Source organism: Tachypleus tridentatus, chromosome 9 (genome assembly GCF_004210375.1).
Source record: "Tachypleus tridentatus isolate NWPU-2018 chromosome 9, ASM421037v1, whole genome shotgun sequence".
Taxonomy (NCBI): domain Eukaryota; kingdom Metazoa; phylum Arthropoda; class Merostomata; order Xiphosura; family Limulidae; genus Tachypleus; species Tachypleus tridentatus.
The window spans coordinates 65057662-65073960 of NC_134833.1; the positions used below are offsets into that span (position 1 = coordinate 65057662).

Below are 16299 nucleotides of genomic sequence, written 5' to 3' on the forward strand. Positions count from 1 at the left end.
CTCCCAATATGAGCATGAAACAACCCCTGTAATTACCAGCACCCTCCACAAGTTTGCACACATATCCATATGTAAATGATTACATTGCAGTTCTCTCCCAATATGAGCATGAAACAACCCCTGTAATTACCAGCACCCTCCACAAGTTTGCACACATATCCATATGTAAATGATTACATTGCAGTTCTCTCCCAATATGAGCATGAAACAACCCCTGTAATTACCAGCACCCTCCACAAGTTTGCACTCATTAATCACTTCTTGATTGGCAGTAGTAATATACAGACATGCTTATTTTTTCTTGATGTTTTTCTTTTCTTCATACTTAAAACTTAGTTTCTTTTATTATGTTTTTCTAACTCCTTTCCTCACAGTGGTCTTCTTGCTAGTGTACTGTAGATCCCACTCTGTGGCAAGTGATCCCTGACTAAGTATACTTTTTCTTAAAAGTCCACACTGTCCATCCTATGACCATGTTCGATTTTAATTACACTGTGGCCTTTCCTACTGCAGCTCTGATGTAAAATTCCAGATGCTGCCAGGTGTTTATTGTGTGTCTCCATTCAATTGTCCAGTGGTTTTTGTTTCATAAATATGTTCATCCCAAACTGTACACTCACAGTAATAGATGAATAAAGCAGACAAAGATTGCATTTCTGATGCTCCATGACATACAAATACAGATGCTGCTGGCTGTTGGTTGATCAACTTTGTCAACATAGTATCTCTTCTCTTCAAAGTAGGATATTGCACTCATCCATCATACTATCTCTGGTAATAGAATCCTTCAGACTCTCCAATGTATTTTCTCCCTCCTTTTTTTCTTGTGGATTATGGGAGTCTTTGTCACTTACCAATTCTTAGCTGCTGGGATGATGAACCATGGTGGCCTGTCCTTCTGAGTGATGCATCATAACCCTCAGTTGAGAGCATGACAGTGGCATATAGCACTTCCCACTGCATACCTAATGTACAATTCCATACACTGCCAGGTGGTGCTTCAAGCACCATGCCATATTACTGTATATCTCATGGGTTACTTTTTCTCACCATGGCATTCCTCTCTCCTACTATCATTCAGATGCACATTCTTGGTGAACCTGGTGTTGGCTAGAGATGACCAAGTTATGATTACAATCATATGTCAACAATGTGATGTGCTTCCTACCATGTACCTTAAGCACAGCGCCAGATACCACCAGGTTTTGGTTGAAGCATTCTGGCATGTCATGGCTGTATACATACGTACATACACACACACATACATATATCTCAGGCTGCTCCGAAGCTGTGATGTTCCTATCTACAATCCTTCAGATGTGGTTCCCAGAAGGTCAGGTGTTGGTTGGAGATGATCCAGCCAAGTCCTGACATGTGTTCTGGCCAGTATTCCTCCTCCTATTGTGGACTGGAAGAGCTGCCAGGTTTTGGATCAGAGATTCATTCTACTAGGACTTTCCTTCTTCCTACCATCTGCTGGATGTCAGTTGTTGGTTGGGTTGAAAATGTGCACAAGTGGAGAAGGATTTTGGTACAGCAGCTCATCTTTCCTTCTTCTTACCACTTCAAGGTGAAGAAGCAGGTAATCCTCTGCCTATAGCAGAACTGATTTATAATTCCAGATTCTACTAGATGTTGGATGAGGTAAAAACTACCATTACAGTGTGTTACACCATTGTCACTCAACACCCAGAGGTTTCATTAACCAGTGATACATATTATGGGATTCCTTCATGTTTTTTTCTGCCTTTTATGTTTGTGAAAGTCATAAAAGAGCAAGGAATTTAACTGAATTAGATAAGGACGAGTCTCTACTGAGATGCGAGTTGTTTGGTACCACACCTCATGGTCTCTCTTGACACCTCTTAAAGAGGGATTACTTTTCATTAGCCTTCCAACAATTCTATGGGAGAGTTTAGCTTTCACAAGTTCATATGAATCATTTCGTGGAATGGTATAAAAATAATCTAAATTGAACTCTTTTTGGATACCAAGAGATAAGTGGGAAATTATTGAACAAGTTCATACAAAAACCCTTGTAGAAAGTTGAAAATATGAGGCTACTAAACTTCACACAGGGATTAACTGATAAACATAAAACTACTACTTCATATAAAAAAACCTTGTTGAACAGTTGAAAATATTTAATTAGATGAAATCATACAAGACTGAGAAATTAATGCAGAATTTCTGTAAATTATTGTACAGTTTTACATAAAACACCTCAGGAAACAGTTGAATCTGTAAAATAGCTAGAGTTCTCGTGGATAACACATTAAGTGTAGGAAAACTGGAAAGCTTCAGTCAAAATTTTTTGTAGAACTGTCAAAAATATGAAGTAACAGGTAAGCTACAATATCAGACATAATATTTTCTCTAAACTGAAAATGTATTTCTGATGAGAGACTTCTCCACTTCCAGTTATATAATGTGTAAATCTTCTGACAATTTCAAAGTGAAAAGGGCGCTGGTTACAATAAGGAATATTTTGCATTTCCTATTGGTGAATAGCTGCTGCATAAATATTAACATGTGGATATGAAGAAGTAGAAGGTTGGTGGTAAACACTGAAAAGTTAGACTGATAGAGGGCAGTATCAATTGATAAAAGCTATTTTGTTAGAGAAGGTAAGTATCTATTGGAAAATACATATTCAGTTCAGGAATATGTTAACTTTTAAAAACATAAGGGTAATTTTAGGAAATATGTACAAATTAATATTTTTTTCCCATTCTAATTTATTTGTTATTCAGCTTCATCAAGAAAGATTAAACCAAACCAATCAGTTTTCAATCTTCTTCCTTTTTTTTTTTCTTCCTAAGAACTAATAGTATTAAACTAAAAAAATATGTTCCATACATATAACCACATGGACAATAAAATGCTTTTATGGTGAATTTTTCAAAAGATCCTTATTTTCAACTGTCAAAATGTTAGTTTTGTTGTGCTCTTCACATGATGAAAATGTTAAATCATATTTTTTTATGCTCCTTAGAAAAACAACATACATGATATTACACAGAAATATGACAATAAAAAAATAGCTTACTAACAGAAACTCACCAGTACTGTATTTCTTCTCACAACAACTTATTTTAAGGTTGACATACCCAAAGATTATGGCTAATTTATATAAAATCTTCTGTACAGTAGACATGTTGAAAATCTTGTGTTACCCCAAAATACTGAGGAAAGTATTTTCAAGCGAGGATAGTTCTAAATGTACCTTACATATTTTAATGTAGTTATATAATTCCTTGTTTATAGTTGAGTGCAAGGCTATGTAATGTGCCCACCATGGATACTGAAATCTGGTTTTTAGCATTATCAGCTTTCATACTTTCTGCTGAACCACAAACAATAACTTAAGTTACCTATAAATGTAAGTCACATTTTTCTTGAAACAATGCTTATATTTCATTGTCAACCAAATGTCTGGTTAACTGCACAATAAATGTGCTTTTTTTTCATAATATTAACAGGTGTATGTGAGTATGATATTTCAAATAAAACTCATATTTTTCATACAGAACTTTAAAGACATAATTTTTTTTCTTAAACTGTGTTAAAATTATGTTTTCAAACAATGTTGTCAACCTTTGTATAAGCTGTTCTGAAGAAACACTAGAATTGTACACTCAGGTTTTAGAAGATGAGAAAAAAGGTGAAATAAAGATGTCAAATCTGTAATAGAAACACTACTGTGTCAATTTCAGTTTGAGAAGAAAAAATAAACCCACAACCTCACCATGAATGCAGAAAAAAGATCAAAACAAACAAAGGCATTAGAGAAAATAACTGTAGTCAGCAACTGAATGACAGAATAAGGAGAAAAGAAAAATATGGGTACATTTTACATGAATAAGGAGGAAAAGGCAAAACACTTAAGTGGTATTAAAGAAAGTAAGCATGCTGTAAGAGAAAGGGGGATATCACTACAGGTTAGTGGGTTACCTTGAAAAGCTGTACTCCAATCACAGCAAACATGAACTGAAGAAGATATGTCACCAACATGATGTTGCATATTGTTTTGACGGCAACAATGACGCACTTCACTACGTACTAAAGATGAAACAAGAAATATATTGTCAGAATATTTCAGCTGAAAAGAACATAGTGTGTTAAAAAAAGCCTGGCTGTTCTAGTGATCCTCAGAATACAGTACAGAAATGATGCTTCAAGATGTATATGGTCCTGGGAATACAGTAGAGAAACAATATTTTGAATTTGCACAAAAAGTACATTCTTTTATACCAAAAGTGCTAAATTGTTTTCAGCAGGCTTTCTTTAACTGTCCTGTTGACTCACTTACCCGCCAGAGTATGTGGCTTATCATATTCTGAAAACAGTGATAGCCTACCTGGAAAATTTGTACTCCAATGACTGCAAACATGAAGTTTAGAAGAAAGGTCACCAACATGAGGTTGCCTATAGTTTTTACTGCTACTATCACACACTGGACTACATGCTAAATAGTACAAACATAAAATACAACACACTATTTAATATCAGCAATCTACAAAATTAAAATAATCTACAGGAAAAATGATATCAAAACATAAGCCAAAACATAATATTCTATATATTTTGTACTTAATATACAGCCAACATTCACACCTTAATTAGGGAAATGCATTATTTAGGTATCTAAAAAAATAATGAAGTCAAAATTCTACACCAATCATTGCACCTAAACATTTTTCATTATAATCACGAGAAAACAACCGAATACAGCTACTAATTTAACTACACAAATGGATAAAGGGGCACTAGGTTTCTATGATTATAATGCAGTGCTCCATACAGACACATAGCAATCAACAATTATTAAATACCCTCCAGCACACTACCATATGAATACAGAAAGTATCTGTACTTACTCATTTATTTATTTCTTTTCCTAACTAAAATTCAAAAATTTAATTAAAGAAAAGATTATGTAGGTACTTAATATATTCTTTGACATGCTAATCCTGCTGCAGTAGACTAATTTCACTATATTCACAGCTCATCAGCACTGTTTGGAAGAGCTAAGCAAATAAGTAAAGTAGGCCTAATACAATGATAGAATGTAATAAAGACCTGTGTACTAGTAGCATATAAAGAAGATGTACAAATAAGTAAAGTAGGCCTACTACAGTGGTGTTATGTAATAAAGACCTGTATATTAGTAGCATGTAAAGAAGATACACAAATAAGTAAATTAAGCCTAATACAGTGGTGGAACGTAATAAAGACCTGTATACTAGTAACATGTAAAGAAGGTGTACAAATAAGAATATTAGGCCTAATACAGTGGTGGAATGTAATAAAGACCTGTATACTAGTAGCATGTAAAGAAGATACACAAATTTTGTAACACATTATGCCATTCCACAAAATTCTTAGCTCGAATCCTGAGGGAAGGAAAAGTGTTAACTTTTCAACAGAACATTGGTCTGTTTTCTTCAGTTATAATGTGTATATAACAAACTTGTAACAAGGACTTCTGTATAAAACTTCTAAATTATGTCACATAAAGTAAATGTGTATTAAATATGCAATATTTTAATATGTAGAATGCTATTTTTAATGTGAGGTGATGATACTGACATATTGTAAACCTACTACAAGGATTCCAAAAATATTCAACTGACCTCTACAGGACATTATAATCAGAAATATCACCTAGCTATCACTAAATAACTTTATGACTAAAAACTTTAGATGCCATTAGGGTGGAAACTGAGGTAAAAACAGCATTTGTTTAGAGTACATTTAATAAGATTCTTGGATTTAAGACATACTATGTTATTAAAACACTGGAATAACAAACCATGACAAAATTAATAAAGGGTCTGGATATGATTGTAAGATCCATAGTACACTCACTGTTCTGTAAGTTCAGATCCTGAACTTAATGTCTAGTTTGTGTGAAGGAAAGAACTCATGGACCTGTGTAGAGGAATAACCATGGGATAAAACAATGATGACATGAGTGATTAAAAAGTATAGTCTATTTACTCAGAGTTCATTTCAATGTAGATATATGTACAAAAAATAATGGTATACCACAGGTCATACCCAAATGGATTATTGGTTCAAGTCTTAAAAATAGTTATACCTTGGGACATGAAAACTAAAATATATTATACAACCACTATACACGTGTGTTTTTAAAACCATCACTGCAAGACATTTTTATTATCAAAAAATGTTTAGGACTATATGTCAGTATGCTTTTTACAATCAAGAATACAAATTATTAGCTATCCTTATGGGGGAGTCACTATTCTTTCTGTTAATTGCTTTTTGTTTTCATTTGGAAAGATGGGTCTGGGTTAAAAGCAAATTTGAAAAACTCTTCAGATATATCATCCCACCTGTGAAGAGTAGAGTGGTGAGGAGCTGGTCTTGACATGGTAATATCTGAAGAACTCATGAATGCCTTATTGAGTTATGCAAGATACGGTACTGCCTTGAGTGACAGAATTCTGGGGAGGAAGGGGATCATGCTCTTTCAGAATCATAATTCCCTATGCCATACCATAAACCATAGTCCTGCCAAAAAGTCCACATCTGAATTCAATTGTACATCACTTCCAGAAGTAGTCTGAAATGACTAATGGACAACCAAGAGCCCAGGTCTAAATTCAGTCATACATCATGTGCAGAAGTAATCTGAAATGACTGATAGTCAACCAAGAGCCCAGGTCTAAATTTAGTCATACATCATGTGCAGAAGTAATCTGAAATGACTGATAGTCAACCAAGAGCCCAGGTCTAAATTTAGTCATACATCATGTGCAGAAGTAATCTGAAATGACTGATAGTCAACCAAGAGCCCAGATCTAAATTCAGTGATACATCATGTCCAGAAGTAGTCTAAAGGTGCTGATGGTGAATCTAGACCTGAATACAAGTGAATTGCTCTGAAATGATCGTCTTTGGGCAGAAACAGAAAATACTGCAAAATCTTACTAAATCTGGAATTGGTTTAATAACACCAATGACAATGTATTGTTATTTATATGTAGCAGAAGTTAGTGGCCTGAGTCCAGCCTCTGATAAATGGTAGTTTAAAAACCAGCTCACTTAATAAAACAGTCTTCAGTCTGGGAAAGTGTGGTATATTCAATGCAATTATAGTATAAAGACAATAAGACTAAAATATTCACACAATTAAGAAATATTAATACTAATATTATAACTAATCAGTAAAACTGTACATTAATTGCATTTACAAAAAATGCTTGAAATTAAAAGCAAAATTATTAGCATATATAGCAAAAAATTTGCATATATGAAGCAAAACTACAATCAAAATATAGCATACATAATTGAAGTAGTTTGTTTGGTTATTGTTAAGTACAAAGCTACACAATGGATTATCTGTACTAATGCCATCATGGACATCAAAACCTCTTTTTTTTTAGCACTGTAAGACTGCACACTTACGGATGAGTCACCATAAGGGGTAACTGAAGTAGTCTGATATTAAGGAACATTAAAATTTTCATTTCAGAATCACTAAAGTTATCTCACAGTTACAGAAACTGATATCTGAGAGAAAAAGTCACTAAAACTAACTTAGACCACTGACACTAGAGTGCGCAAAACAAAAACAAAAAAAACATATCAGAAGAACGAGAGCCAAAACATTCTTAAGAAGTGAACTTTTTATAGACTTCAAAACCTGTATAAATCATGATATAATCATTATAATTCATAGAATGACTAGAAATAGCGAATCAAAGAATGGATTAGACCCCTACATCATTTCTGGAATTTTTCTTTTCTTCACTTAAATTATACATTTTTAGTGAAGAGAAAAAAAATCAGAATAATTACATAGAATACCTTAATTCTTGTTGCTGCTGTTCTTTTTTGTTTTGGTGCCAAGGTAAACATTGAGCTAGCTAAGCTCAGTCCACTGCAGAAAATCAAATCCTTGATCTTAGCACTGTAAGTCTGTAAGCTTACTGTTGACTCACCAGGAAATTATTTAAACTCAAGCTAACAGTTAATAAAGCAAATAAATTGAGCAGTAGATGGTAAAGTCCAATATATTCTGCAGCCAAATATCTTCTACTGTGATCTTGTCATAATTTTTAAAATGTAGAAACTAAGTATGCAAACTACAAACTTCAAGTGGTTCAATGTCAACAGAATGAAAATATGTTTTAGTTACACACATAATTAGTTAAACCAAGGTTTTTATTGGAAACTGAAATAAAAACTCCTTTTGTTTTAATTTCATCTCTCTGTCAATTTAAAAAATATATACTTAAATTTGTTTTAGAATATACAATATTTGTCAAGGGGAACCAAATAGAAAATTTAAAAGAATAGTTTTATCTGGAATGATAAAATCTTGTATAATATGGATATTTAACTAGTAATAATAATAATAATACAAACTAGGTATATGTATATGAAGTGCTAAAATAATGTTTGCTGTAAATGAAATAATTTGTGCATAACTACAAATAATACAAACCTTTAAACCTTTGGCACGATTGATAGCTCGGAGTGGCCTTAGAACTCTCAACACTCGCAGAATTTTAACCACAGAGATTGCTTCATTACTTGAAACAGAGAAATATGAAAATGAAAACGTAACTTAAACTAAAGTTAACAAAAACCAACATAAATTAGAGCACAGAAATACAATTCTTGTATCTTGGTACTTAGTGAATTGAATTAGATAAAAGAACACCCAGATACTAAATCTATCAGAAAAGATGAGGGGGTATCATCTAAGGATCACTACATGTGTGTAATTAATAAAGTCTCCTTTATCTACATGTTCTTTCATTCTTTGCTGATCAGAGAATGTCTCAGTCTTTATTGTAAAGTTCCCCGTTACACATGTTGTTGAAGGGAATACTGGAATAGCATCCTTCATTCATTTTGAGATGTTCTTTGATTTGAATAATTAAATGACATGCTCTAGAACTAATATAAACCTGTTTACAATGGGTACATGTAATGGGAATGTGTAAATGTGACAAGTGTTATGATTTAATCTTTTAACTAGAAAAACATTTTTATTGTGTAAAGTAGGTTTAAAGACAAGTTTGAGCAATATTTGTGGATATGAGGGTTTTAAAATGTTTAAAATATACATATCTTTATTTTAAAGAATCCATAAATGATAAGATGGCTTTAAGAGGTAACTTACATTAAACACTAGCACTCCAGTTTTCATAGATATTTTGGTTCTTCTTCAGATAATTCTTAATGTTATCAAGTTCTGTATGAAACTCTTTTGTAATTATTACTTTAATGGTTCTATGAACTACCATAAAAATTAAATATTTTTGAAAACAGGAGGTGTGTAATTTCTGTAGTTAAAATCTAAATCTGAAAAAAAAGTTGGTTTATGATAAGAAAGCAAGGATGTCTTTGTCTCATTGATTTCAGGTGAGGTCTAAAAATGGTGATACAGAATCACTTCCATCTTCAACAGTAAAGTAAATATTTCAGTGTCTTTCGTTTTGATACTAAAATATCTTCATAACATAACATTCATATTTCAAGAGTACAAACATATCATTCATATACTTTTTTAGATAGAATCAGTTCTAACCATTTAGACCTCATTGCTACCCAGTATATTTGGTCATAAAAACAGAAAATGTCATTCCATTGTTGAAAAATGAAGTAGTTTGAGAAAAGTACATTTAGTTAATCAATTTATCAAGTTCTCACACCAATCAACTATTTCTTTGAATAGGATGTTGGTGTATAATGATTCTTTGTCAAAACATGCACTGTAATAAAGTTCAAAGAAATTCTGATTTTTGATATACTCTAAAAATTCAATTCTAAACCTAACTGAGGATTCATCAGTGGTAAATGGTTTTATAAAATTAAGAAAACACCTACCCAGTTTATGATTATAAAAACTTAGGTTAGATACAACTGGTTGAAAGGAACAGTCACTTTTATTAATTTTAACTGGTTCAATACAAATAACATATTGTAAACCCCTTGTTTTTAGGTTTCAACAAATGTCTGTAATTTACCCTCTCTTCTCAGAGTAGGATCAGAATTCAGTTCCATCAACCTTGTATTATTTGACAGGATCTGATAGACTTTCTACTTACAAAGCTATTTTCAAAGTAACTACACTATTGTCTTTGTCTAGTTTTAATAACATCAAGTGTTTGAAAGAATATAAATGTTTCACAACAACGTATTAATGAGCATGTAAATAATGCTGAGAACCATTCAGTGATAAGAAGTCAAACTTGAACCCTCAGTGGTGATGTTAACTGTTGTAAGAATGTTTAAAAGGGAGCAAAGAAATATCCAAAAATCTAATTTAAATTTAATGTCAGTTCCAAATCAGCTTATTTATAAATAAGTTGTTACTTTTAGAGGAATTCTTAACAACCATATCCAAGCCTGTGTTGTTATTGTTTTTAATCTGTTAAACTGATTAACTTCAGAAAATTCATACTATCTACTTCCATAGTATATAAAATAAGAAGTACATAGTTGGAACTCAATAACACCTAGGATTATCTCAAGAACAACTATTCTCCTGTAATTAGCAAGATTATGAATAAATACCCAAAAAGCTTTAGTATATGACGTACCTAAGTTGTTTCTTAGTGATATTAGCATTCATGGGTTCTTGAAGTTTAAAATAATAAAAAAATATATTGAACATTTTAAAACCTTCATTTCACACATTACTCTAAAATTAATCTTTAAACCTCAATTGTACATTGAAGTTTTTGCAAGTTAAAATATTAAATTCCAATAGCAAAATGGCCATTTATTGAGTACAAGTTTATATATATGGTTTTAAATATGTTATATTAGTTCCATGGTATATTATCTTGAGTTTCATATAATTCAAGAAGAAAATTTTAAAAACAACTTAAGATAAAGATTTGAATATGTTCTGGTGATGAGGGAATGAAAGAACATTATTGAAAAAAAAAAACTTTATTAATTAGACATTTGTAATTAAGCCCAAATTATACCTCTTCTTACAATAAATAAGCATGAATGTTTAATAAGGTAACAAAAAATAATTAAAGTGAGAACATCAACTAGAACAAAAATAAGAACTCAAAGATTACAGGTGACACTATAAGTAGGTTTTTACTTTATCGTTAATACATAACACCATAAATATGGAGTTTTTACTTGAACAGTGATCTTATATTTACAAAGGAATTTCAAGAATATGCAACAATAATGCTAGTAATTTCTTGTTGCAAATCATTCAGCCAGACAAGCTGTTTTAAAAAAACTAAATTGAATATGAGGTCCATTCAGGGTTACTGATAAGGGGAGGAAAGCCCCAAAACCATTGCAACTCAGTGATAAGAGGTAAATTAAATAATAGATTAGGCTTCACATTTAATTTTTAAAAAAAGTTTCTAAATGTAAGTTATCTTGTAAAACTAACAGTAACTTAAATAAATTTATCAAGTTCTCTTGTTAGCTCTGTAATCATATGGAAATGCGCTATTGGAAGTTATTTCAGTAACTTTAGGAATTATTTTAAGTTTGTTGTGTTTTATTCTAACTTCAAGCTTGAAAAATGAATTTTCATTCTCACTACGTAGATGAATTTTGCTAAAATTTGATATTTTTGTACAATAACTTTTTAAAATTACTTGTTTCCACCAAAGAATAAGGAGAGCATAAACATAAATTATACTTACTCCAAAGCAAATGAGACCAAAGACACACAGACTACAAGGACATCTAACATGTTGAAGGCGCTGCGACAGTAGGAGGCCTTATGAAGAATAAGCCCATATGCTACTGCCTAGTGCAAATAAAGAATTAATAAATGTCTTGGTTTTATTTCCTCTTTTTTTATAAATAACACAAAAACATGTAGTAAAGATTCCAAGTTACTTAGCAGATGCAAAAGCATCAACGATGTTCATATATTACAGTTAAAAGTTAAATCATTGCAATGCCTTTGCAAGGCACTTAGAGCCAGTGTCTTCAAACCTTGGTTTCAAGTGATACGAGAAGATGAGATTGGTGACCCATTCTACCTGGATGGGATGCAAGTCCATTGCAGATTAACCCACAGTCGACAACTAGGTACCCATCACACAGTTGGGTTAACTGGAACATGTGGGGTAGTGTCTTGCTCTAGGACAAAACAGCATGACTCAAACCAAATTCAAACTTGCATCCATCTGACTATGAATCCAAACCACAAAGCTACTGAGTTACATTGCCCTTATATTACAACTGATAATGTTAGTTAGCTCCATCAAAGCATCTTACTTGATTTTAATGTTTAAAAGAAAACTGCTTTGTCATTTACTGTGGTAAATTACATGATAGATGATTCACAATCAATGGATTTATCACTTCTTCCACAATTTCTAAGAATGAAATACAAAATGAGCTACAAGAATGAACACCGCACATCTGTTTCACAGCTCAAATTATTAACTACTCTGAGAACGACATACATCATTTCTTTTTCTTCTTCCCCAGACACTGATGATTGCAACTATCCACCTCTCTCTGTCCCTGGTGTTATTCATGGTTCCTAACCATTCTTGCACTGTTCTATTATTTACAACCATGAGGTATATTGTTATTTACTAGTCATTGCAGTGAAAACAATGATCTGTATTAACCTTTATAAACTAACACTTTCAACAATGAAATATATTTTATTTCACTGTAACAATGCTTTTGTAGCTTAGTGGAAAAAAAGAGAAAAATACAGTAAATACGTAATACAAAATACTTGTGACAAATAATAGTTTATTTTCTGAAAGGTTAGATACTTTGTATTTAAAAAGAGTAGGTATGAACCAAAGTAATACCAAAGAAATTTACATCATTTCAATTATAATTTGAGTTACGTTCATCATTCACAACTTATGAAAAAAATTAAATGTTTAAATTTCTGTTCTATAAAAGTAACTGAGATCTCTGCCTACCTTTAATGTAATTTCAATAGTGAAGACACTGGTAAAGAAGTAATCAAAGTAGTTCAGAATCTGTCCACACAGAAAGAAACAAAGAATACTGAACATCTAAATCATTGTCATTAAAATTAAATAAGATTCCATAGATTAATAACATCTTAAGCAGATTATAGGAACATTATTACAGTAACATTTTGTATTGATCCTACTTCATATCATAATGTTAAAAATCTGGGATGTACAACTTTCAAATAAATGGCTATCTGCACTCCTGCGTCAGCAAGTATTTGAACCCTGGGTATTTACATTGGAAGTCCTAAAACTAGTTGCTGACCTACAGGAGAACATTCATCTACAGAAAATATATATACACTGCTGGCCAAAATCTTAAGGTCAATGAACATAAAGAAAAAATATGCATTTTGCGTTGTTAGACTCAACCACTTATTTGAGTAGAGCTTCAAAGAAGAAAATAAGAAAAAGGGAAAATAAAAATAAAAAACTTTGTAAGCATTTAATAAGGAAAATGTGAACACTATGAAATTAGCCTAAATACTAGCTGGTCAAAAGTTTAAGACCATACTGAAACGAAGCATTAATGGGTAAACACATAACGAAATTTAGTTATTTGTGTTCACGCATTAGCGTTGTCAACATCTCCCACTGACATCTCCTGTGTTGCATTGGGTAAAAGGCTAAAATGTTGACAGAGTTTGAACATGACAAAATTGTCGAGCTGCAAAAGGAAGGTCTCTCTCAAAGTGCCATTGCTGGTGAGATTGAACGTAGTAAAATTGCTGTTCCAAATTTCTCAAAAGACCCTGAGGGATACGGAATGAGAATTTCAAGTGGTCGGCCCAAGAAAATTTTGCTGGCATTGAGCAAGAGGATTCAACAGATTGTCTGGCAAGACACCAGCCAATCGTCGAACCAGATTAAGACATTTACGGATGCAGAATGCAGCTCAAAACAATAAGACAGCATCTATAAGAGAAAGGCTATAAAAACCGTAAACGTCTTCAAAGGCCATACTTTCTTTCATACCACGAAACAGCTCGGTTAAACTTTGTCGAAAAGCACCAAACATGAGATGTAGAAAAATGGAAGAAGGTTTTGTTCTCTGATGAGAAAAAATTTAATCTGGATGGTCCAGATGGCTTCCAACGTTACTGACACGATAATGATATCCCACCAGAGACATTTTCTACACGACACAGTGGAGGATGTTCCATCATGATCTGGGGTGCTTTGTCCTTCCATGGAACAATGAAGCTTCAGGTTATACAAGCTCATCAAACAGCAGCTGGCTACATTGGAGTGTTGGAGAGAGCATCCTTATTTACTGAAGGCCCTCGCTTGTATGGAAATGGATCTTTCAGCAGGACAATGCTGCAATCTGCAACACCTGCAAGACAAAGGACATTTTCATGGCGAATAACGTGATTCTTTTGGACCATCCAGCATGTTTGCCCAAACTGAACCCCACTGAAAATGTTTGGGAGTGGATGGCAAGGGAAGTCTATAGAAACGGACGTCAATTCCAAACAGTGCATGATCTTCATGACACCATCTTCACCACTTGGAATAACATTCCAGCCAGCCTTCTGCAAACACTTATATCGATCATGCCAAAGCAGATGTTTGAAGTTATTTGCAATGATGGCCATGCAACTCACTACTGAGACCTCTTGTTGGGCATTTCCTACCCTATTTAAGACTTCTTTTTGGTATGGCCTTAAACTTTTGACCTGCTAGTATTTAGGCTAATTTCATAGTGTTCACATTTTCCCTATTAAATGCTAAAAAATTGTTATTTTCATTTTTCCCTTTTCTTATTTTAATCTTTTGAAGCTCTACTCAAATAAGTGGTTGAGTCTAACAACACAAAATGCATATGTTTTCTTTATGTTCATTGGCCTTAAGATTTTGGCCAACAGTGTATACACAGTTAATGTCAACATTCTGTCAGTTGTTTTCACACCTACTTGTGGTCTTCCTCAGTAGATGATTAAATGTAGTCATGATAATGACACACAGTGTTTTGTTGGTTATAGTAACATGAGTGTCTCAGTACACATGACACATATAACCTTGTGACTGTTACTATGGATTTATTATATGTCCAACCTAGGTTGTTATTTTGTAAGGATATCGCCTGGTAAGTCAGTTTGTGATAGCAGTTCAGCATGACCTGGTATCTGGGGCACTTTACTCATGATTGGAAGATGGAAGATTTTTAAAACACCATCCTCTACACTCGTGTTTTTCCAACAGGCAGTTAGTGTCCATTCCAGTTTACTCATTGTGAATACTCTTCCTTAACAAAGTAAATCAAATAATATTATCTGGAATATCAGGAGCTAACACATACACTAGCATTCGGAAGAATTATGAGTGGGTGATTTAAGAAATTCACAATAAGTCAAGACAGAATATTTTTATTTTCACAATTTGTCCGCAAAGAAGAAAGGTCCATCTTTCAAAAGTGCTTGGGTTTTAAGGTTTTTATCATTTTGTTTCCCCTATAAATGTCCAGTTTGTCATATAAACAATGAATATCTTTATCTGTTTATACTACTTGGGTATAAACTTTATACAAGAATTTCAGAGATAAAATTCTGTATGGGAAACTAGTCTTGCATAATAATAGTATGCTAATGTTATTCACTTATATTTTGAAATGGATGAAGAATCTTTGTTTACCAGGACTTTCAGCATAGTGATGGGTATGTTGCTGTCACCTATATGAATGTATGGTTTTTGTAGAGCATATTAAGAAAGGAACACATGCTACAGTTACCCAAATTTTAAACAATGACACATAACCTTTACACACTATAAGTCTACAGCAAGTTGGAATATTACACTCTAACCTTTGTATGCTCTGCATTATTACAACAGTTTGTGTTGTTAAAATATGGGCTAACCATCTCTCTCAGTTGATAAAGAACTCATGTAGCATCAAGAGAGAAACAACATTTAATCCTGCTAATACAAAATGGGTTCACTACATAACATTTAGCAGTAAAAATAACCAGTATCCCTCTTAGCTGCATGGACATATAACAACCAATTAAGTGCCATGCACATCCTCAGTAATGGTTAGGAGTCGGAATGCATTGACGGCTTTAACCCTTGCATTCGACAGATCTAACGCCTAAATAAACAACTGGTAGCATTGCAAAGTGGTCTAATGATCCAACAGGGTCAATGGTAAAAAAATATCCAACGTTCCCAAAAAAAACTGTTAGAGCACATCCACACATTGCCTTGATGCTGGTGCACATGATAAAATTCATTCTTCACATGGACTAAAAAAAAATTAGAGTGAAGATTGACAGATCTTATATAATGACAATATGTTAGGTTTCTGTTTGAAACACTTTAT

At 32.8% G+C, this 16299-nt stretch overlaps 1 protein-coding gene across 4 annotated transcripts in view; it reads right to left on the reverse strand.

Moving 5' to 3' along the window:
* LOC143225331 (muscle calcium channel subunit alpha-1-like) overlaps nt 1–16299 on the reverse strand; it is a 100243-nt gene that overhangs the window by 36058 nt on the left and 47886 nt on the right. For 3 of the 4 annotated variants that reach the window (XM_076454533.1, XM_076454535.1, XM_076454532.1), the window contains exons 20-23: nt 12924–12983; nt 11670–11776; nt 8480–8567; nt 3955–4062 (exon numbers count right to left, since the gene is read on the reverse strand). In XM_076454533.1, coding sequence (XP_076310648.1) covers nt 3955–4062; nt 8480–8567; nt 11670–11776; nt 12924–12983 — 363 coding nt within the window. The remainder of the gene's footprint in view (nt 1–3954; nt 4063–8479; nt 8568–11669; nt 11777–12923; nt 12984–16299) is intronic. The other variant, XM_076454534.1, reaches the window with a different exon arrangement.